The 24,713-nt window shown below is 42.1% G+C and overlaps 1 protein-coding gene across 2 annotated transcripts in view; it reads left to right on the top strand.

The window, feature by feature from the left end:
- The window catches only part of PLEKHG7 (pleckstrin homology and RhoGEF domain containing G7), an 86,127-nt gene that overhangs the window by 44,188 nt on the left and 17,226 nt on the right, over positions 1–24,713 (top strand). For both annotated transcript variants that reach the window (XM_055585732.1, XM_055585721.1), the window contains exon 9: positions 1,792–1,905. In XM_055585732.1, the coding sequence (XP_055441707.1) occupies positions 1,792–1,905 (114 nt within the window). The remainder of the gene's footprint in view (positions 1–1,791; positions 1,906–24,713) is intronic.

Genomic DNA, 24,713 nt, shown 5'->3' with positions numbered 1-24,713 from the left:
ATAAGACCTGGCCCCCTAAAAATAATTTTTAATGCAGTTTTTAGTGAATAGTCTGAAGAAATAACAACTTTTCATCAAAACACATAAGTAGTCTGTCTCAGTCTGCCCAGGCTCTGTGTAACAAAGTGCCACAAACTGGGTAGGTTGTTAACAACAGAAATCAATGTCTCACTGTTTTAAAGGGTGGACATCCAATACCAGGGTGGCAGCCGGGTCATGTGAGGGCCCTCTTCTGGTCACAGACTTCTCATTGTATTCTTCACATAGCGGAGAGGGCCAGAGAGCTCTCCGGAGTCTCTTTTGTAAGGGCATTCATTTCATTCCTGGAGGCTTCACCTTTGGGACCTCATAGTCTCCAGAAGGGTCCACCTCCTCCAATACCATCACCTTGAGGGTTAGGATTCAACATATGAGTTTGAGGGGGACACAGCTGTTCCGACCATAGCATACGTGTCCTCACAGCCTAGTGAAGCATGGACTCTTCACTGAAAGTCTATAATGATAGCCATGTATGAATGCTTCCTGGTATGTTACAGATGCGCAAAGGTGGGCTGCAAAAGTTTTTCCTTAATTTGAAAAGGGCTGCGTCAGGTTAAATTCAGCTGTGCCACGGAAAGAAACTCCAGCTCTCGGTGGCTTGGTTCACGTCTCACTCACGCCGTGTTCTGCTCTGTCATTGTTCTCACTCTGGGACCCCTGCTGAGGGAGCAGCCACCACCTGGAATGTCACCCCCGCGCCTCCAGGGCAAAGACCTAAAAGACTGAGGCAGAACGCTCACTGACTCGTCAAGTTTCTGGCATATCTGTTCATGTTCCTCAGCCTCAGAGAGTCCCATGGCCAGGCCTACCCTCAGTGGTAATTTAGGTAATGTGAATGTGTGTGCTTGCACACTGGCCACCCACCTTATTCTAATATAAATTTGATACGACTTAAGAATGTGTAGTCATTATAGCAAGTTTAAGACATCACATAAGAATAATGAAGAAAGGGAAAGGCAAGTGTCAGATTAGGTAAAACAAGTGCATAAAATGCTCGCTATGGAACAGTACACTTAATGAGGTGCCCCAGATTTGACTGTGTTTTAGAAGCTGGCAGGAGAATCCAATTTGTGGATATTTTTGCAGAAGATCTGATGAAAAGTTAGATGTTGTTACTTGAATCACATACTATGAACACAGGCTTAGGCAGTGTCTGTTTACCAGGTACCACGCAGCCTGTGTAGGCCTCAACAAAGCATAAGTGCAAGTAAAGGGTGAATTAAATCAACATGTCCCAAGTAGAATTTTTTAAAAAAATATAAGCCAAAAAAGGCAGTTTATTGAGGAGGAGTTGTTGTTCAGTCACTAAGTTGTATCCAACTCTTTGCGACCCCATGAACTGCAGCACACCAGGCTTCCCTGTCCTTCACTGTCTTCTGAGTTTGCTCAAACTCATGTCCATTGAATCGGTGATGCCTTCCAACCATCTCATCCTATGTCACCCCCTTTCCTCCTGCCCTCAATCTTTCCCAGCATCAGGCTCTTTTCCAGTGAGTTGGCTCTGTGCATCAGGTGGCCAGAGTATTGGAGCTTCAGCTCCAGCATCGAGCTTTCCAGTTGAGGAGTTAATGGTTTATTTTGGGGATACCATTGCTTAATAGTGTTTATTTTGACGATCACCTGCTTCTCTCCACGCACACGTGGTTGATAATGGTGTGTCCCCAACTTTCCCCACTTTGGTTGCTGATAAAAGTGGAGAGCAGGTCCCTCCGCCTTTGCATGCTTCACTCTCGTGCCCTTCTCCCCTTGCAGTATTTCCGAGGGAGCCTGTGTCAGAACCACCAGACCTACTGCCTGAACTACTCGGCCGCTGTCTTTTATCTTGAGAGCCTGAAGCAGAGACATGACTTTGGAATTTACTTAAAAGTAAAGTACCTTTTTCTTTTATATTTTTCCTGAGACTCTTTGGATATAACAGATACTAGGAACTATTTATTAGACCCAAATTAAACGGAACGGGAGGAAAATAAATGATCAGGCATACATTTTAACTACAAACCTATTTTCCTTAGGAACACATAATCCACTGCAGCATTAGGATTTTAAATAGTGCTTATCTAGAAACATTGTATCACCTGATGTCCCTCCTGACATTTTAACTGGGGATTTAAAATGTTTTATTTGTCCACTGGTTTTGTTTTTAGAAGAAATTAGTGAGAAAACCACAGTAAGGATTGAGGCTTTATTTGTGATACACATCTGGCTCTTGTAGGGTTTGGTCCCAGCGAGGTCCTACTGCACAAAGCTTGGTGGACCACTACCCTTGTATTCTACGTGAGTGGCGCCTCCTGGAGAACATCATAGCACCCAGTGTAAATGCTGCCCCTGAAGTTGTCCAGCAGGGCGGCTGTGGGTGCCAAGCGTTATTCAGTACAGTCCCTCAGTCGTGTCTGACTCTTTGCAACCCCATGGACTGCAGCACGCCGGGCTTCCCTGTCCATCACCAACTCCCAGAGCCTACTCAAACTCACGCCCAACGCGTCAGGAGTGCCATCCAACCATCTCATTCTCTGTCGTCCCCTTCTCCTCCCGCCTTCAATGTCTCCCAGCATCAGGGTCTTTTCCAATGAGTCAGTTCTTCGCATCAGGTGGCCAAAGTACTGGAGTTTCAGCTGTAGCATCAGTCCTTCCAATGAATATTCAGGACTGATTTCCTTTCGGATGGACTGGTTGGATCTCCTTGCAGTCTTCTCCAACACCACAGTTAAAAGCATCAATTCTTCAGCAGTCAGCTTTCTTTATAGTCAACTCGCACATCCATACATGACCACTGGTAAAACCATAGCCTTGACTAGACGAACCTTTGTTAACAAAGTAATGTCTCTGCTTTTTAATATGCTGTCTAGGTTGGTCATAACTTTTTTTCCAAAGAGCAAGCGTCTTTTAATTTCATGGCTGCAGTCATCATCTGCAGTGATCTTGGAGCCCCCCAAAATGAAGTCTGTCACTGTTTCCACTGTTTCCCCATCTATTTCCCATGAAGTGATGGGACCAGATGCCATGATCTTCGTTTTCTGAATGTTGAGCTTTAAGCCAACTTTTTCACTGTCAACTTTCACTTATATCAAAAGGCTCTTTAGTTCTTCTTTGCTTTCTGCCATTAGGGTGGTGTCATCTGCATATCTGAGGTTATTGATATTTCTCCTGGCAATCTTCATTCCAGCTTGTGCTTCATCCAGCTTGGCATTTCATATGATGTGCTCAGCATATAAGTTAAATAAGCAGGGTGACAGTATACAGCCTTGACGTACTGCTTTCCTGATTTGGAACCACTCTGTTGTTCCATGTCCAGTTCTAACTGTTGTTTCTTGACCTGCATACAGATTTCTCAGGAGGCAGGTCAGGTGGTCTGGTATTCCCATCTCTTCCAGAATTTTCCACAGTTTGTTGTGATCCACACAGTCAAAGGCTTTGGCATAGTCAATGAAGCAGAAGGAGATGGTTTTCTGGAACTCACTCTCTTTTTCGATGATCCAACGGATGTTGATAATTTGATCTCTGGTTCCTCTGCCTTTTCTAAATCCAACTTGAACATCTGGAAGTTCATGGTTCATGTACTGTTGAAGTCTGGCTTGGAGAATTTTGAGCATTACTTTAACTAGCGTGTGAGATGAGTGCAATTGTGTGGTAGTTTGAGCATACTTTGGCATGACCTTTCTTGGGATTGGAATGAAAACTGACCTTTTCCAGTCCTGTGACCACTGCTGAGTTTTCCAAATTTGCTGGCATATTGAGTGCAGCACTTTCACAGCATCATCTTTTAGGATTTGAAATAGCTCAACTGGAATTCCATCACCTCCTCTAGCTTTGTTTGTAGTGATGCTTCCTAAGGCCCACTTGACTTCACATTCCAAGATGTCTGGCTCTAGGTGAGTGATCACACGATCGTGATTATCTGGGTCGTGAAGAACTTTTTTGTACAGTTCTTCTGTGTATTCTTGCCACCTCTTCTTAATCTCTTCTGCTTCTGTTAGGTCCAAACCATTTCTGTCCTTTAAAGTGCCCATCTTTGCATGAGATGTTCCCTTGGTTATCTCTGATTTTCTTTTTTTTTTTTTTTTTATTTATTTATTTTTTTCTTTTTTTTTTTTTTTTAATTTTATTTTATTTTTAAACTTTACATAACTGTATTAGATTTGCCAAATATCAAAATGAATCCGCCACAGGTATACATGTGTTCCCCATCCTGAACCCTCCTCCCTCCTCCCTCCCCATTCCATCCCTCTGGGTCGTCCCAGTGCACCAGCCCCAAGCCTCCAGTATCGTGCATCGAACCTGGACTGGCAACTCATTTCATACATGATATTTTACAAGTTTCAATGCCATTCTCCCAAATCTTCCCACCCTCTCCCTCTCCCACAGAGTCCATAAGACTGTTCTATACATCAGTGTCTCTTTTGCTGTCTCGTACACAGGGTTATTGTTACCATCTTTCTAAATTCCATATATATGCGTTAGTATACTGTATTGGTGTTTTTCTTTCTGGCTTACTTCACTCTGTATAATAGGCTCCAGTTTCATCCACCTCATTAGAACTGATTCAAATGTATTCTTTTTAATTCCTGAATAATACTCCATTGTGTATATGTACCACAGCTTTCTTATCCATTCATCTGCTGATGGACATCTAGGTTGCTTCCATGTCCTGGCTATTATAAACAGTGCTGCGATGAACATTGGGGTACTCGTGTCTCTTTCCCTTCTGGTTTTCTCAGTGTGTATGCCCAGCAGTGGGATTGCTGGATCATAAGGCATGTCTATTTCCAGTTTTTTAAGGAATCTCCACACTGTTCTCCATAGTGGCTGTACTAGTTTGCATTCCCACCAACAGTGTAAGAGGGTTCCCTTTTCTCCACACCCTCTCCAGCATTTATTACTTGTAGACTTTTGGATCGCAGCCATTCTGACTGGTGTGAAATGGTACCTCATAGTGGTTTTGATTTGCATTTCTCTGATAATGAGTGATGTTGAGCATCTTTTCATGTGTTTGTTAGCCATCTGTATGTCTTCTTTGGAGAAATGTCTATTTAGTTCTTTGGCCCATTTTTTGATTGGGTCATTTTTCTGGAGTTGAGCTGTAGGAGTTGCTTGTATATTCTCGAGATTAGTTGTTTGTCAGTTGCTTCATTTGCTATTATCTTCTCCCATTCTGAAGGCTGTCTTTTCACCTTGCTAATAGTTTCCTTTGATGTGCAGAAGCTTTTAAGGTTAATTAGGTCCCATTTGTTTATTTTTGCTCTTATTTCCAATATTCTGGGAGGTGGGTCATAGAGGATCCTGCTGTGATGTATGTCAGAGAGTGTTTTGCCTATGTTCTCCTCTAGGAGTTTTATAGTTTCTGGTCTTACGTTTAGATCTTTAATCCATTTTGAGTTTATTTTTGTGTATGGTGTTAGAAAGTGTTCTAGTTTCATTCTTTTACAAGTGGTTGACCAGAGTTCCCAGCACCACTTGTTAAAGAGATTGTCTTTAATCCATTGTATATTCTTGCCTCCTTTGTCAAAGATAAGGTGTCCATATGTGCGTGGATTTATCTCTGGGCTTTCTATTTTGTTCCATTGATCTATAGTTCTGTCTTTGTGCCAGTACCATACTGTCTTGATAACTGTGGCTTTGTAGTAGAGCCTGAAGTCAGGTAGGTTGATTCCTCCAGTTCCATTTTTCTTTCTCAAGATCGCTTTGGCTATTCGAGGTTTTTTGTTTTTCCATACAAATTGTGAAATTATTTGTTCTAGCTCTGTGAAGAATGCTGTTGGTAGCTTGATAGGGATTGCATTAAATCTATAGATTGCTTTGGGTAGTATACTCATTTTCACTACATTGATTCTTCCAATCCATGAACATGGTATATTTCTCCATCTGTTAGTGTCCTCTTTGATTTCTTTCACCAGTGTTTTATAGTTTTCTATATATAGGTCTTTAGATTCTTTAGGTAGATATATTCCTAAGTACTTTATTCTTTCCGTTGCAATGGTGAATGGAATTGTTTCCTTAATTTCTCTTTCTGTTTTCTCATTATTAGTGTATAGGAATGCAAGGGATTTCTGTGTGTTGATTTTATATCCTGCAACTTTACTATAGTCATTGATTAGTTCTAGTAATTTTCTGGTGGAGTCTTTAGGGTTTTCTATGTAGAGGATCATGTCATCTGCAAACAGTGAGAGCTTTACTTCTTCTTTTCCAATTTGGGTTCCTTTTATTTCTTTTTCTGTTCTGATTGCTGTGGCCAAAACTTCCAAAACTATGTTGAATAGTAATGGTGAAAGTGGGCACCCTTGTCTTGTTCCTGACTTTAAAGGAAATGCTTTCAATTTTTCACCATTGAGGATAATGTTTGCTGTGGGTTTGTCATATATAGCTTTGATTATGTTGAGGTATGTTCCTTCTATTCCTGCTTTCTGGAGAGTTTTTATCATAAATGGATGTTGAATTTTGTCAAAGGCTTTCTCTGCATCTATTGAGATAATCATATGGTTTTTATTTTTCAATTTGTTAATGTGGTGTATTACATTGATTGATTTGCGGATATTGAAGAATCCTTGCATCCCTGGGATAAAGCCCACTTGGTCATGGTGTATGATCTTTTTAATGTGTTGTTGGATTCTGATTGCTAGAATTTTGTTAAGGATTTTTGCATCTATGTTCATCAGTGATATTGGCCTGTAGTTTTCTTTTTTTGTGGGATCTTTGCCAGGTTTTGGTATTAGGGTGATGGTGGCCTCATAGAATGAGTTTGGAAGTTTACCATCCTCTGCAATTTTCTGGAAGAGTTTGAGCAGGATAGGTGTTAGCTCTTCTCTAAATTTTTGGTAGAATTCAGCTGTGAAGCCGTCTGGACCTGGGCTTTTGTTTGCTGGAAGATTTTTGATTACAGTTTCAATTTCCGTGTTTGTGATGGGTCTGTTAAGATTTTCTATTTCTTCCTGGTCGAGTTTTGGAAAGTTGTACTTTTCTAAGAATTTGTCCATTTCTTCCTCGTTGTCCATTTTATTGGCATATAATTGTTGATAGTAGTCTCTTATGATCCTTTGTATTTCTGTGTTGTCTGTTGTGATCTCTCCATTTTCATTTCTAATTTTATTGATTTGATTTTTCTCCCTTTGTTTCTTGATGAGTCTGGCTAATGGTTTGTCAATTTTATTTATCCTTTCAAAGAACCAGCTTTTGGTTTTGTTGATTTTTGCTATGGTCTCTTTTGTTTCTTTTGCATTTATTTCTGCTCTAATTTTTAAGATTTCTTTCCTTCTACTAACCCTGGGGTTCTTCATTTCTTCCTTTTCTAGTTGCTTTAGGTGTAGAGTTAGGTTATTTATTTGAATTTTTTCTTGTTTCTTGAGGTGTGCCTGTATTGCTATGAACTTTCCCCTTAGGACTGCTTTTACCGTGTCCCACAGGTTTTGGGTTGTTGTGTTTTCATTTTCATTCGTTTCTATGCAAATTTTTATTTCTTTTTTGATTTCTTCTGTGATTTGTTGGTTATTCAGCAGTGTGTTGTTCAGCCTCCATGTGTTGGATTTTTTAATAGTTTTTCTCCTGTAATTGAGATCTAATCTTACTGCATTGTGGTCAGAAAAGATGCTTGGAATGATTTCTATTTGTTTGAATTTACCAAGGCTAGCTTTATGGCCCAGGATGTGATCTATCCTGGAGAAGGTTCCATGTGCGCTTGAGAAGAAGGTGAAATTCATTGTTTTGGGATGAAATGTCCTATAGATATCAATTAGGTCTAACTGGTCTATTGTATCGTTTAAAGTTTGTGTTTCCTTGTTAATTTTCTGTTTAGTTGATCTATCCATAGGTGTGAGTGGGGTATTAAAGTCTCCCACTATTATTGTGTTATTGTTAATTTCTTCTTTCATACTTGTTAGCATTTGTCTTACATACTGCGGTGCTCCCGTGTTGGGTGCATATATATTTATAATTGCCCAGATTATTGGTTATTTTCTTTCATCATTTTAAGTATGTCTTGCCATTCCCTCCTGGCTTGAAGAGTTTCTATTGAAAGATCAGCTGTTATCCTTATGGGAATTCCCTTGTGTGTTATTTGTTGTTTTTCCCTTGCTGCTTTTAATATTTGTTCTTTGTGTTTGATCTTTGTTAATTTGATTAATATGTGCCTTGGGGTGTTTCGCCTTGGGTTTATCCTGTTTGGGACTCTCTGGGTTTCTTGGACTTGGGTGATTATTTCCTTCCCCATTTTAGGGAAGTTTTCAACTATTATCTCCTCAAGTATTTTCTCATGGTCTTTCTTTCTGTCTTCTTCTTCTGGGACCCCTATGATTCGAATGTTGTAGCGTTTAATATTGTCCTGGAGGTCTCTGAGATTGTCCTCATTTCTTTTAATTCGTTTTTCTTTTATCCTCTCTGATTCATTTATTTCTACCATTCTATCTTCTAATTCACTAATCCTATCTTCTGCCTCTGTTATTCTACTATTTGTTGCCTCCAGAGTGTTTTTAATTTCACTTATTGCATTATTCATTATATACTGACTCTTTTTTATTTCTTCTAAGTCCTTGTTAAACCTTTCTTGCATCTTCTCAATCCTTGCCTCCAGGCTATTTATCTGTGATTCCATTTTAATTTCAAGATTTTGGATCAATTTCACTATCATTATTCGGAATTCTTTATCAGGTAGATTCCCTATCTCTTCCTCTTTTGTTTGGTTTGGTGGGCATTTATCCTGTTCCTTTATCTGCTGGGTATTCCTCTGTCTCTTCATCTTGTTTAAATTGCTGAGTTTGGGGTGTCCTTTCTGTATTCTGGCAGTTTGTGGAGTTCTCTTTATTGTGGCGTTTCCTCGCTGTGTGTGGGTTTGTACAGGTGGCTTGTCAAGGTTTCCTGGTTAGGGAAGCTTGTGTCAATGTTCTGGTGGATGGAACTGTATTTCTTCTCTCTGCAGTGTAATGTAATGTCCAGTAATGAGTTATGAGATGTCTATGGTTTTGGGGTGACTTTGGGCAGCCTGTATCTTGAAGCTCAGGGCTGTGTTCCTTTGTTGCTGGAGAATTTGCTTGTTATGTCTTTCCCTGGAACTTGTTGGCCCTTGTGTGGTGCTTGGTTTCAGTGTCGGTATGGAGGTGTTTGATGAGCTCCTGTCAATTAATGTTCCTTGGAGTCAGGAGTTCCCTGGAGTCAGGGTTTGGACTTAAGCCTCCTACTTCCAGTTATCGGTCTTAATTTTACAGTAGTTTCAAAACTTCTCCTTCTACACAGCACCACTGATAAAACATCTACGTTAAAGATGAAAAGTTTCTCTACTGTGAGGGTCTCTCAGAGAGGTTCACAGCGTTACATGGAGAAGAGAAGAGGGAGGAGGGAGTTAGAGGTGACCCAAATGAGATGAGGTGGAATCAATAGTGGAGAGAGTGGGCTAGCCAGTATTCACTTCCTTATGTGCACTCCACAACTGGACCGCTCAGAGATGTTCACGGAGTTATACAGGGAAGAGAAGAAGGAGGCAGGAGACAGAGGTGGCCAGAAGGATAAAAGGGGGAAATGAAAAGGAGGGAGACAGATCCAGCCAGTAATCAGTTCCTTAAGTGTTCTCCACCATCTGGAACACACAGAAATTCACAGAGTTGGGTAGAGTAGAGAGGGGTTAGGGAGGAGATACAGGCGACCTGGTGGAGAAAATGGAGAGTCCAAAGGGAGAGAGAGCAGTCAAGCCAGTAATCTCGTACACTAGTGACAAATGGGTCCTGAAGATTGGGTTCTTAAAGGTACAAAATTGGGAACAAATACATAAAATCAAAAATTAGAAATCTAGAGTAGAGTTTGGAATTTCAAAAATGCGATGTTAATGAAAAGAAGAAGGAAAAGAAAGAGAGAAAAAACGAACAAAGAAAAACAAACAAGGTCGTGAAAGTAATAAAGAAACTACAGGTACAAAATTGATAACTAATACCAAAAAGCAAAAATTAAAAATCTAGAGTAGAGTTTGGAATTTCAAAAATACAACGTTAAAAAAAAAAAAAAAAAAGAAGAAGAAAAATAAAGAGAGAAAACAAACAAATCAACAAAAACAATGTCGCAAAAATTATAAAGAAAATACAGGTACAAAATTGATATCAAATACCAAAAAGCATAAATTAAAAATCTTGAGTAGAGTTTGGAATTGCAGATATACGATGTTATATAAAAGAAGAAGAGAAAGAAACAGAGGAAAAAAAAAGTCACAGAAATTATGAAAAAAACTATAGGTACAAAATTGATAACATATATCAAAAGGCTAAAATTAAAAATCTAGAGTAGAGTTTGGAATTTCAAAAATACAATTTTAAAGAAAAGGAGAAAAAGAAAAAGAAAAAAAAAAAAAAAACCACGGTCAAAAAATTATAAAATATATATATGAAGTTTGCTGAAGAAGAAAAAAAAAAATAGGGTCTTTTTTTTTTTTTTGCAAAGTAATAGTTATAAAAGTGAAAATTAAAGGACAATAGAGGACTTTAAAAAAATTTTTTTTTTTAATTAAAAAAAAAAAGAAAGAAAGATTGATCGTAAAAATAGTAAAAATATATCTAGGTCTTTCTCTGGTTTTGTTGTGAGTATTGTGGGTTCAGTTCATTTTTGGCAGTTCCTTAGTCCGACTTATATTTCTCAAGATCTATAGGCCCCTTCCTATGTAATCCGTAGTAACCACAGGGTTTTAATCTATGGCCTGTAGCTTCCAAGGCGTTTCCCTCTGTTACAGCTTCTTCTGTTTGCTGGTCTCTTCAGTGTCTGGTTCCCGCCCTGACACAAAGGGGATGGTTGAGGACACTATTTTTTTTTTTTTTTTTTTAATTTAGGCTCACTTGTTCAGCCGTGCTGTGGGGAGGGAGGGAGGGATGCTGCAAACAGCTAACACTGGCGTGCGCTCGCAGTGCCTCAGCCACACTGGGTCTGCCCCCGCTCACGGCACGTGTAGCCTCCCTGCCCACACTGCTTGGGCTCTAGGTTGTTCCGCCGGGAACAATCAGAGGCCGGCCCTGGGCTGAGCTCCCAGGTCCGAGCCACTCAGGTTCAGGCACTCGGGTAGTCCTCAGAGGCGCAGACTCGGTTGGGCCTGCGTTTTGTGTTCTTCCCAGATCCGAGCAGCTCAGGTGATGAGGTGTTTAGCGGGCGCCAATGCTGCGACTTATCGCCTCCCCGCCACTCGATTATCTGGGTGTAAAACCGGCGCACCTTCTCAGGCAGATGTTGACCGTCCAGACCCCCAAGAAGTTTTAGTTAGCAAAGAAGCCTGCTTACAGTTTTATAGATAGGGTCTCTCTGGGGCTGCGATTGCCCCCTTCCGGCTCTGGCTGCCTGTCACCGGAGGGGGAAGGTCTGCAGCCGGCTATCTCTGTTCAGTCCTTTGTTCTGTGCACGGGCCTGGCGGTGTCTTAGGTTAGGGCTGGCTTTTCGCGTGGTAGATATCCCACAGTCTGGTTTGCTAGCCCAAATTATTTTGCTCAGATAGCGCTCAGGACATTCGGCCCGATTCTTACTCTAAGGGACACAGCCCGCGCCGCACTTCCCTGCCCAGCCCCCGCTTGCTAATGCCGTGCGCAGGCGTCTGCGCTGCTTCTCCGCTGGGGGAGTTACCGTAGGGCTCACAATCCGCGATTTTTAATTGTTTATTTTTTTTTCCCCTCCCTTTTATGTTGCCCTCTGTGCTTCCAAAGCTCGGCACAGATTCGGCAGTGAGAGGGTTTCCTGGTGTTTGGAAACCTCTCTTTTTAAGACTCCCTTCCCGGGACGGAACTCCGTCCCTCCCTCTTTTGTCTCTTTTTTTGTCTTTTATATTTTTTCCTACCTCCTTTCGAAGAGTTGGGCTGCTTTTCTGGGTGCCTGATGTCCTCTGCCGGCATTCAGAAGTTGTTTTGTGGAATTTACTCGACGTTTAAATGCTCTTTTGATGAATTTGTGGGGGAGAAAGTGTTCTCCCCGTCCTACTCCTCCGCCATCTTGGCTCCTCCCCCCTATCTCTGATTTTCTTGAAGAGATCTCTAGTCTTTCCCATTCTGTTGTTTTCCTCTATTTCTTTGCATTGATCACTTAGGAAGGCTTTCTTAACTCTCCTATTCTTTAGAACTCTGCATTCAAATGGGTATATCTTTCCTTTTCTCTTTTGCCTTTAGCTTCTCTTCTTTTCTCAGCTATTTGTAAGGCCTCATCAGACAACCATTTTGCCTTTAGGGATGGTCTTGATCCCTGCCTCCTGTACAGTGTCACGAACCTCTGTCCATAGTTCTTCAGGCACTCTGTCTATCAGATCTAATCACTTGAATTTATTTGTCACTTCTACTGTATAATCGTAAGGGATTTGATTTAGGTCATACCTGAATGGTCTAGTGGTTTTCCCTACTTTCTTCAATTTAAGTCTGAATTTGGCAGTAAGGAGTTTGTGATCTGAGTCACAGTCAGCTCCTAGTCTTGTTTTTGCTGACTGTATAGAGCTTCTCCATCTTTGGCTGCAAAGAATATAATCAGATTTCAGTATTGACCATTGGTGATGTCCATGTGTAGAATCTTCTCTTGTGTTGTTGGAAGAGGGTGTTTGCTATGATCAGTGTGTTCTCTTGGCAAGGCTCTGCTAGCCTTTGACCTGCTTCATTTTGTACTCCAAGGCCAAATTTGCCTGTTACTCCAGGTGTTTCTTGACCCTACTTTTACATTCCAGTCCCCTATAATGAAGAGGACATCTTATTGGGGTGTTAGTTCTGGAAGGTCTTGTAGGTCTTCACAGAACCGTTCACCTTCAGCTTTTCAGCAGAACTGGTCAGGGCATAGACTTGGCTTACTGTGACACTGAGTGGTTTGGCTTGGAAACGAACAGAAATCATTCTGTCATTTTTGAGATTGCATCCAAGTACTGCATTTTGGACTCTTGTTGACTGTGATGGCTACTCCATTTCTTGTAAGGGATTCTTGCCCACAGTAGTGGATATAATGGTCATCTGAGTTAAATTCACCCATTTCAGAACAGGAGATTTGTGCTCGGGACCTTCAGTGTTTGCAAATAAGCAAAACTGTTCATTTTCCTTGACTTCACTACTTCTTTTGACCACCACCCACTCCCCTGCCCCCGCTGGTTTTTTGGGGGTTTTATTTTGACATATCTTTAGTGAAATGTGCCTTTCAATATGATGCCACAGCTCTTTTTATGACCCAAGAAAATGGTCCATGCCTTTCCAGAAACCCATGCAGCTACAAGAAGCACCTACCAGAGCATCATCTCAGAGCCGTAGGAGGAACAGCCACCACACAGAGCTCCCAGTAACTTTTAGCTGTGAATCAGAGCATCTTTGCCATGGCCAGAATGTGCCAGGAAACCTGGGCGTGGCATGAATGATGTTGGGAAGAGCCATGGCCCTATTTTAGTAGCTTTAGCCTTTCAGTGTTTTCTTTGCTACTCAAACCAAAACCTGAAAGCTTATTAGATTTCATGGATAATCTTGTTGCAAAACTTGTCCCTGGAAATGGTTGGATGAGACTACTTACCTGAGCCTCGTTGGCCGAGTCTTCCAGACTCCTCCCCAGACTGGGGAGGATCCAGGTTCATTCCTCTCCCTCCCAAGCTAGCACAAGGTTCAGACACCATTTTCAAATAACTGTGGAAAATCCCTTAACAATTGCAACACCGAAGTTTACATGTATGAGATATATATAGCATCCAAAGATATTTAGGAAAAAGAATGGAGGATGCACTGTTGTGATGATAACATGTAATACTTCTATAAGCATCATGCTTTGCCAAGCACTTTCTCAAACTTTCTCTTTTAAATCTTACCACAAATCTATGAAGTTGATTACATTGTGTCCCCACATGTCCCTGAGACTCAGAAAGGTTATGTGACCTTTGTAAGATCACATGATCAATAGGTGGCAATAAAAGAACCTGGATCAAGGTCTTCAGGCAAAATACTCCAATGCACTTTATGCCCAGGGCTATTTACAACTCCTCAGGGCTACTTCCTGTTGCAAAGGAACCCTTAGCATCATGAAACCAAGGTTGAAGGGTCAGGGAAAGGCTTTGGGAGGGCTTGGAGGTAAATCTGCCTTCCACAGCCCCAGAGCACAGAACAAAACTTCATCACAGATAATTAATAATAATCATGTATAATGATTATACATACAATAATAATGATACAAATACAAAAATGATAATACTAAAAGTGACTAGTTCGCAAGCTTTGCCTATGGCCGGGCACTATGCTGCATGCTGATCATCTCTGATTTCTCTGTCTGCCCAATAAACCCTGTAGGATTTGATGTTATCCTCATTTTTCAGGAGCTTAGAAGAATTCAGCAACTTGCTTAAAGTTTGTTCAGGGCAGGAAAGTGAAAATGAAGTCGCTCAGTCGTGTCCGATTCTTTGCGACCCCATGGACTGTAGCCTACCAGGCTCCTCGGTTCTCCTAGGCTTTGACGTAAACGTTGTTGGAAAACTTAACATCTCTGTGGGCTTCCCTGGTGGCTCAGACAATAAAGAATCTGCCTGCAGTGCAGGAGACCCAGGTTCATTCCCTGAGTCAGGAAGATCCCTTGGGGAAGGGAATGGACACTCACTTCAGTATTCTTGCCTGGAGAATTCCATGGAGAGAGGAGCCTGGTGGGCTACAGTCCATGGAGTCACAGAGTCAGACACAATTGAGCAGCTAACACACTTTCACTTAACGTCTTTGTCATTTTATGGACTGCCTGGAATTGGGCTCTGGTTGCACTGGGGTGAATTTACTCTCTACACCATGTGGGGCCGGTTTTTGTAAATATCTGTACATTATCTTTATGGGCATTGACAAGAGTAGAATTTCCCTCACTTTCTCAAACTCAGTCAAAGTGATGCAGAGAAAGACATGGGGGGACTTCCTTAGTGGTCCAGTGGTTAAAAATCTGCCTGCCAATGCCGGGGACGTAGGTTTGATCCCTGAACTGGGAAGATCCCACCTGCCACAGGGCAGCTAAGCCCACATGCCAGAGGGCAACTAAGCCCAAGCTCCCTGGAGCCCGTGCTCCACAAGAGAAGCCACCCCAATGAGAAGCCCACGCACAGCAACTAGAGACTAGCCCTTGCTTGCCGCAACTGGAGAAAGCCCCCACAGTGTAACAAAGATACCCAAAAAAAGACACTCCAACACAGCTAAAAAAAAAAGTCAGAAAAGAAGACCCTGGGAACTTGGTACCAGGTGTCTTAGTCTTGGCTCGATTAGCAGTTGCTGACAGATCTGCTGTGGCCTGAACATTCAGGACATGTCAGGCGTCGCTGTTAGCACTGTGCGTGGATTATCTCCTCAAAGTCCCTCATCACCCAGTTAGGGCAACTCTTGTTATCCTCATTTCACAGATGAGGTTTAGAGGACTTGAGGAAATTTCCCAAGTTCCCAAGAATAATGGGTGTCCAAGACCATGGTTGCATCCCACCAAGACAGGTTAATGAGGAGAACAAGGTTTTATTTGGGCCCCTCAATCCATTTCACTCTTCCCCTGAACACATTGGATTTTTAATGATTTATGTGTAAATTATATCAATATAATCTTATAAATTATAAGATTTATGTGTAAATTTACTTTTTGCTTATTATATATAGTTAATTTACAATGTTGTATTTCTGGTGTGCAGCAAAGTGATTCAGTTTTACATATATATAACACTTTTTCATATTCTTTTCTATTATAATTTATTATGAGATATTGAATATAGTGTCCTATGCTGCACAGTAGGACCTTTTTGGTTATCAAAGCTTATAAGTTTGATAAGGTCCCATTGGTTTATTGTTGTTTTTATTTCTGTTGCATTGGGAGACTTGACCTAAGAAAACATTGTTACAGTTTATATCAGCAAATGTTTTTCCTATGTTCCCCATTTAGGATTTTTATGGTGTCCTGTCTTATATTTACTTTTTTTTCCCCTTATATTTAAGTCATTAAGCCATTTCAAGTTTATTTTTGTGTAGGGTGTAAGGGAGTGTGCTAACCTCATTGATTTACATGTAGCTGTCCAGCTTTCCCAACACCATTTGCTGAACAGACTGTTTTCTCTATTGTATACTCTTGCCTCCTTTGTCAAAGAGTAATTGACCATAGGTGCATGGGTTTGTTTCTGGGCTTTCTATCATGCTCCATTAATCGATGTATTTGTTTTTGTGCTACTACCATACTGTTTTGATGACTGTAGCTTTGTAGTATAGTCTTCAGTTAGGGAGTCTGATTCTTCCAGTTCCATTTTTCTTTATCAAGATTGTTTTGGCCATTTGAGATCTTTTGTGTTTCCATACAAATTATAAAATTTTTTGTTCTAGTTCTATAAAAAATGCCACTGGTAATTTGATAGAGATTGCACTGAATCCATAGATTGCTTTGGGGTCATATAGTCATTTTGACAATATTGCTTCTTCCAGTCCAAGAACACAGTGTATCTTTCCATCTGTTTATGTCATCTTTGATTTCCTATATCAGCATTTTATAGTTTTCAGAATACAGGTCTTTTGGCTCTTTAGGTAGGTTTATTCCTAGGTATTTTATTCTTTTCAATGCAATGGTAAATGAGATTGTTTCTCTAATTTCTCTTTCTGGTCTTTTGTTAGTTTATGAAAATGCAACAGATTTCTGTGTATTAATTTTGTGTCCTGCAGTTTTACCAAATTCATTGGTAAACTCTAAGCATTTTTGTGGTAACATCTTTAGGATTTTCTATATATTGTATCCTGTCATCTGCAAACAGTGACATTTTTACTTCTTTTCCAATTTGAATCCCTTTTATTTCTGCTTCTTTTCTGATTACCATGACTAGGACTTCTAAAACTAAGGTTGAATAAAAGTGGCAAGAATGGACATCCTTGACTTGTTCCTGATCTTAGAGGAAACGCTTTCAGCTTTTCACTTTTGCGAATGATGTTAGCTGTGGGTTTATAATATATGGCCTTTATTATGTTGAGGTAGGTTTCCTCTGTGCCCACTTTCTGGAGAGTTTTTTTTTTTTTTTTTTTTTAAATAATAAATGGATGTTACATTTTATCCAATGTGTTTTGTGCATTTGTTGAGATGATCATGGGTTTTTTTTGTCTTTTCTTTTGTTGATGTGGTGTAATGCTTATGTTGAACTGTCCTTGTGACTCTAGGTTGAATCCAGCTTGATCGTGTATATTATCATCCTTTTTACTTGCGGTTGTATTTGGTTTGCTGAATTTAGTTGAGAATTTTTATATTTGTATTCATCAAAGATAGTGACCTATAATTTTCTTTTTTCATAGTGTCTTTTTCTGGTTTTGGTATCAGAGTTATGGTAGCTTCATAGAATGACTTTGGGGAATCCCCTACTCTTCAGTCTTAAAGAAGACTTTGAAAAGGATTGATATAAGTTCATTGTATGTTTGGTAGGATTCCCCAGCAAACTCATTGGATCCTAGACTTTTGTTTGCAGGGGGTTGTTTTGTTTTTAGTTTCAGCAAACACATGCATGCTCTTAGTTGCTCTGAGGCATGTGGAATCTTCTCAGACCAGATTTCAAACTCATGTCCCTGCGTTAGCAGGCAGATTCTTAACCACTGGACCATTAGGGAAGTCGGGGAGCTTTATTATTATTATTAGAGATTCTATTTCACTTCTAGTGATCAATCTGTTTAAATTATTTATCTCTTCTTGATTCTGTTTTGGTGGGCTGTCTGTCCCTAAAAACTTGTCCATTTCTTCTAGGTTGTCCAACTTGTTGGCATATAATTCTTTGTAGTAGTCTCTCACAGATTTTTGTACTTCTGCAAAATCAGTTGTTGTGCTTCCTCTTTCATTTCTTGCTTTATTTGGGTCCTTTCATTTCTTCTTGGTGAACCTGGCCAGAGGTTTGTGAATTTTGTTTCATCGCTGTTCTTTTAGTCATTAAATCATGTCTGACTCTTTTGCCACCCTGTGGACGATAGCCTTCCAGACTCCTCTGTCCATGGGATTTCCCAGGCAAGAATACTGGAGTGGGCTGCCATTTTCTTCTCTAGGGGAATCTTCCTGACCAGGGATCAGATGCACATCTTCTGCATTGCAGGCAGATTCTTTACCACTGAGCCTCCAGGGAAGCCCCAGTTTTGTTTCCCCTTTCAAAAAACCAGCTCTTGGTTTCATTGGTTTTGTTTTGTTTTCTATTTTTTGATCTCTATTCTATTTCTTCCTCTCTGACTTTTTATTATTTCCTTCCTTATGCTGACTTTAGGCTTTATTTGTTCTTTTTCTATTTCTTTCCAGTGGTGGGTTACATTATAGATCAGCTCACTTTATATTATCCCATAAATCTCATGTATTTTCTTTTTTTCATTTGACTTTCTGTCTACATTTCCAATTGATTTCCATTATTATTCTGTCTTATTGATCAGTTGTTTGTCCTACATTGTTCTTTGAATACATTTATTTATTTATGGCTGTGCTGAGTCTGTGTTGTTGCACAGGCTTCTGTCCAGTTGTGGTGAGTGGGGGCTGCCCTCCAGTCGTGGTGCACGGATTTCTCATTGCCGTGGCTTCTCTTGTGGAGCGTGGGCTCTAGGGCATGCGGGCTTCTGTAATAGAGGTGTGTGGGCTCAGCAGTTGTGACGTGCAGACTCTAGAGCGCTGGCTCATTAGTCGTGGTACACAGGCTCGGTTGATCCACAGCATGTGAAATCTCCCTGGATCAGGGATCAGACCCATGTCTCCTACATCAGCAGGCAGATTCTTTTACTGCTGAGCCATCAGGGAAACGCTGCATTGTTCAGTTTGTTATTTATTGCCTTTCGCTTGCCTTCATCTCAGCATATGCATTTCTCATTTTCATTGGCTTCTCTTTGTAGTTTCTATTAGTAGTTCCTTGCTAAAGTGATCTGCATTTCTCTCAATGCCCTTTTTTAATTTGTCAGTTGTTACTTTCTTTTCGTAACGTTACTGATTTTTGGCTGTGCTGAGTTCATTGCCCTGACCAGAGGCTAGTGTCTAGTTGTGGTGCGTGGGCTTCTCATTGTGGTGGCTTCTCTTGTTGCAGAACATGAGCTCTACCAAGGGCAAGTGGGTGTGGTGGTTTCAGCACGAGGGCTCGGTAGCATGTGGCACGTGGGCTCTGTGATCATGACTCCAGCTCAGGAGTCAAACCATGTCTCCTGCTTTTGCAGGTGAATTCTTCACCACTGAGCCACCTGGGAAGCCTTATCTTCTTTTTGAACTCAGAATCTGGTAGAGCATTCTGTTTTACTGGAGATTTCTCCTGTCCTGTTTTTGGAAATAGTTCTTCTGCTTCTTGGTTTCAGTTTTATTTCTTTGCCCCTGGATTTGGGAGAAACAGTAATTTCTATGGTCTTGAAGAGTTGTTTTTATGTAGGAGCATCCTTGTGTCGTCTGAGTCTTAATGTTTTTGGTGCGAGGGCTGCATCTAGTATGGGTGCCTGCTGTCTCTTTCCTCCTGTATGCTGGTTGTTATCCCCTTCACAGGGAGTGTGATTGTTTTTGTGGTGACCAGAGCCTGCACTGGAAGTTGAGCAGAGCCTCCTGTTTGGTCTGTGGTTGTCACAGCTTTGTTGGGAGCACAGTCTGCTCCCCAGTTGGAGTAGAAGCTCCCCAGATCATCTTGTTTCTGAGCTGCGGTGTGAGTTCAGCAGTCCTGGAGCTACTGGGGGAGGAACCATGAGTATTCCTCATCAGGAGCTGTCTGCTGAAGTGCACTCCATGGTGTCTGTCACTCACCATATGTGCTTACAGGGTACACGGTTGTTGGCATGGCCCTCACCTCCTCCTCAGCCCTGGGAATGCAGGCCATTGGCCTGGATGTCCCTCAGGTGCTGTGCTCGTAAAGCCCCCAGCTCAGATCTGCAGGCACAGATTCCCTGAAGTCAGGCCCCAGGACCTTTCTTAGCTGCCCATAGTCATGCTCCTCAACCCCCTCAGAGCTACGGGATGAGCACAGACCCTGGCACCACCTCCACGTACATGGACTCGCAAAACTCGCAGCTGCTGACTCTGGACTTGCCCTAGCTATGGGAGCATCAGTCCTCTCCTGGGATGTCCCACAGTCACTTAGCTTACAAAGGCACCAGCGGCAGCGTAAATCCACTAAAGTCGCAAAGTCTCCTGATAAGGCTCAGATTTCAGCCCCACCTATGTGTGGGGCAACAGCAGGCACTCATGTGTTCACAGAGCCCTGCCCGCTGTGAGCACTCTGTTGGGCTGCTCTGCTGGGGCCCCACCTCTCCCTTCAGGTGCTCCTTAACAAGAGGGCTTCTGTAGTAGACCCAAGTTCGCACACAGCCTCAGTTGCCACTCAGTCCACACTCTGGCCCTTTCAGGCTCTCTCTGCACGGCCACCCCCATCCTCTCCCCAGATCTGTCCGCTGAAACCCAAGATTCAGCACCCAGCCCCAACCCGCACTCGCAGACACGTTCATGGAGCTGGGGAGTGCAGCAAGGTGGCCGAGACCAGGTGTGCTGATCTCTCTTTTCTGCCTGCTTAAGCCAATTACTGCACTCTTCTTTAAGCCTCTGAAGCTTCCGTTCTGTTCCGGCTGATCTAGGCAGCAAAGTTTGTTCCTAGGGCAAGGAACCTTTCCTCTTTCACAGCTCCCTCCCAGGAGTACCGGTCCCATCCCATCCTTGTTGCATGGTGATCTTCCTGGCAGTTTTGGTTGTATGAGCTCTTCCACCAGCATTCAGTAGGTATTCTGTGAGAACTGGTACACATGTAGATGTATTTTTTATGTACTTGTGGGAGTCGGTGAGGTCTATGTCCTTTTATTCCACAATCTTGATCTCCCAACTATATATAAATTTATTTATTATCAAGCTGAAGCAGATTCCACTCATCTAGACCCATCCAGGAAAAGGACTTTTACATCCAATTTCTCATGATAGAGAGTTTCTTTTCTTTCCCTAATAGACATGAAAAGTAAAACCAACAGAGAAATGAAAGAAAATGTTATAGTTTCACTTTTAGAATCATCCAATATCTTTTTTTGTTGTTTTTTTTGCTCTTCTGAGACCTTTCAAAACACTATAAATATTTTCTATATCTCTGCCTGGATCTTTGTCTAAATTATTTGCCACTGGTATTTCTCTTCTGATTGATATCTGGGGGAGAGTCAGTGCTTTTCTATTGACCCTGAACACCAGTGGGTGCTGGCCACCAGAGCCGTCGCCCACGGCATGGAAATTTGGAGCAGTGACCCGGGGCTGTGTGTTTTGAGGGAATCCCTCACTGCTGATGAGAAATGAATTACTGGAGCTCCCCAGCTTCCCACGAGGACCAGCAGGTAGTGCTGGAATGCTGCTGCCAGTGACTCAGCACAGAAAGCAGCCACTAAATCTCTGGGAGTTGGTGATGGACGGGGCGGCCTGGCATGCTGCAGTCCATGGGGTCGCAAAGAGTCGGACACTATAGAGCAACTGAACTAAACTGAAGGCCACAGATGACGACGGCCTTCCCACACCTCTTTCCTCCACTCCTTCTGCTCCTAGCCCTTTCATGGCTGCAGTCTCTGCTTCCTTCATCCCTTCAACCCCAGTGAGGATCACAGTCATTTTGAGCTGGATGAGAACTACGAAGTCATCTAATACCTGCTCCCATTTTATAGAAGAGGAGTCTGAGGTGCAGGGAGGGGAGGTGGTCCCTCAGCCTTAAAGCCTGGCCCCTAGAGCTCCGTCCTCCATGCCTCTCTGGCCTCACTTTTCTGACCTGCCATCTGTAGGTGGGGAAGTGGGAAAGATGATGCATGGCAGAATTCCCGTAAAGAAGAGTCCTGGAAGTTTTTAGAAAAAATGTGATATAGCTGTTAGGGTAGGAGGGTATGGAAGACAAGAACAATTGCAAAGCTTGAGGCTAGGAGAGAAAAGGGGGAAAGTTGGAGAAGGGAAGAGAGGGGAAGAAAGAGAAAGCGCTCTCTTCCAAAGAAAAGAATGGAGCCAGCAGAATGGGGTGGTGGGTAGTGGCTGTGGCTTCCACGTGTGTTCTTGTTGTCACTCTGTTGTGTCCAGTTCTTCACAACCCCATGGACTGCATCACGCCGGCTTCCCTGTCCTTCACTATCTCCCAGAGTTTGCTCAAATCATGTCCGTTGAGTCAATGATGCCATCCAACCATCTCATCCTCTGTCGTCCCCTTCTTCTCCTGCCTTCAATCTTTCCCAGCATCAGGTTCTTTTTCAATGAGTCAGCTCTTTGCATCAGGTGGCCAAAGTATTAGTGCTTCAGCATCAGCATCAGTCCTTCCAATGAATGTTCAGGGTTTATTTCTTTTAGGATTGACTGGTTGGATCCCCTTGCTGTCCAAGGGACTCTCAGAGTCTTCTCCAACACCACAGCTCGAAAGCATCAATTCTTGGGTGCTCAGCCTTCTTTGTGGTCCAGCTCTCACATCTGTACATGACTACTGGAAAAACCACAGCTTTGACCATCTGGACCTTTGTCAACAAAGTGATGTCTCTGCTTTTTAACATGCTGTCTAGGTTTGTCATAGCTTTTTTTCCCTAGGAACAAGCATCTTTTAATTTCATGGCTGCAGTCACCATCACAGTGACTTTGGAACCCAGGAAAATAGTCTGTCAGTGTTTGCATTTTTTCTCCACCTGTTTGCCATGAAGTGATGGGACAGGATGCCATTGATCTTCGTTTTTTGAGTGTTGAGTTTTAAGCCAACTTCTTCACTCTCCTCTTTTACTTTCACCAAAAAGCTCTTTAGTTCCTCTTCACTTTCTGCCATTAAGGTGGTGTCATCTGCATATCTGAGATTATTGATATTTCTCCTGGCAGTCTTGATTCCAGCTTGTGATTCATCCAGCCGAGCATTTCTCATAATGTACTCTGCATAGAAGTTAAACACGCAGAGTGACAATATACAGCCTTGACGTACTCCTTTCCCAGCTTTGAACCAGTCCATTATTCCATGTCTGGTTCTAACTGTTGCTTCTTGACCTGCATATAGGTTTCTCAGGAGGCAAGTAAGGTGGTCTGGTATTCCCATTTCTTTAAGAATTTTCCAGTTTGCTGTGATAACACAGTCAAAGGCTTTAGTGTAATCAATGAACCAGAAGTAGATGTTTTTCTGGAATTCCTTTGCTTTCTCTATAATCTAACAAATGTTGGCAGTTTGATCTCTGGTTCCTCTGCCTTTTCTGAATCCAGCTTTAGCATCTGGAAGTTCTTGGTTCACGTACTATTGAAGCCTAGCTTGAAGGATTTTGAGCATTACCTTGCTAGCATGTGAAATGAGTGCAGTTGTGCAGTACTTTGAACATTCTTTGGCATTGCCTTTCTTTGGAATTGGAATAAAACACCTTTTCCAGTCATGCAGCCACTGCTGAGTTTTCCAAATTTGCTGTCATATTGAGTGCAGCTCTTTAACAACATCATCTTTTGGGATTCTAAGTAGTTCAGCCAGAATTCTATCACCTCCATGAGCTTTGTTCCTAGTAATGCTTCCTAAGGCCCACTTGACTTCACACTCCAGAATGTCTAGCTGTAGGTTAGTGATCACACCATCTTGATTATTTGGGTCATTAAGACCTTTTTGATACAGTTCTTCTGTGTATTCTTACTACCTCTTACTATCATCAGCTTCCGTTAGGTCCCATACCGTTTCTGTCCTTTATTGTTACCATCTTTGCATGAAACGTTCCCTTGGTATCTTTGGTTTTCTTGAAGAGATCTCTAGTCTTTTCCCATTCTGTTGTTTTCCTCTATTTCTTTTCATTGTTCACTTAGAAAGACTGTTCTCTCTCCTTGCTGTTCTTTGGAGCTCTGCATTCCTTTTCTCCTTTGCCTTTCACTTCTTGTCTCAGCCATTTGTAAGGCCTGACTTGTAGCTGCCTGCCAAGTCGCTTCAGTCGTGTCCGACTCTGTGTGACCCCATGGACTGCAGCCTACCAGGCTTCTCCCTCCATGGGATTCTCCAGGCAAGAACACTGGAGTGGGTTGCCATTTCCTTCTCCAATGCATGAAAGTGGAAAGTGAAAGTGAAGTCACTCAGTCGTGTCTGACTCTTAGCAACCCCATGTACTGCAGCCTACCAGGCTCCTCCATCCATGGGATTTTCCAGGCAACAGTACTGGAGTGGGGTGCCATTGCCTTCTGCTGATTTGTAGCAGTACTTACTAAAATTTCCTTTCATGTCTTCCCCATTGCATGTACACCTGGCAGCCGCCTCCTTGAACAAACTCTCCCTGTTGACAACCGTCTGTGTCTTTTTTCTTCTCATCTCTCTTCTATATGATGTAGATCAGTTTAGCCTCTTCACCCTCATTTTCTCATTATCCTGATTCCCTCCAACAGAGGCGAGTTAAGGAACTCACCCAACAAGCAAAACTCCTTCCTTTTACTTTCTCCCCATCCAGTGCTGATTCTCAGTTTTCCTAACTGCACTGCAGCAAAGGAGGTAACAGAGTTGGCAAACCCAGACATCAACCCTGAGGGCCCAGGAGGAGGAAAAGGGAAAACCACAGTCGGTCAGAAGGGTGAACAAGGCTGGAATGTGTGTATAATACTTTGTAAGCACATTGCAAAAAGTAAACCCATTTGAGATTCTGAATTCAGTACTAGTAGATAAATGCTTGCTAAGACGGTTTAATATGGGATTTTCAAAAGCAAGATCTAGTCCTTCCAATGAATATTCGGTCCTTATACTTTTTCCCAGCAAGCTCACAGGTGTGTTCTGTCATTACTGAGTGAGACTTCTTAAGGTTTGCTTATGTCCAGATTCCTCAGTGCCCCGATAGGAG

Source organism: Bubalus kerabau, chromosome 1, assembly GCF_029407905.1.
Source record: "Bubalus kerabau isolate K-KA32 ecotype Philippines breed swamp buffalo chromosome 1, PCC_UOA_SB_1v2, whole genome shotgun sequence".
NCBI lineage: Eukaryota > Metazoa > Chordata > Mammalia > Artiodactyla > Bovidae > Bubalus > Bubalus kerabau.
Note: the sequence above shows the minus strand (reverse complement) of the source record. Positions and strands in the feature narration are given on the sequence as shown.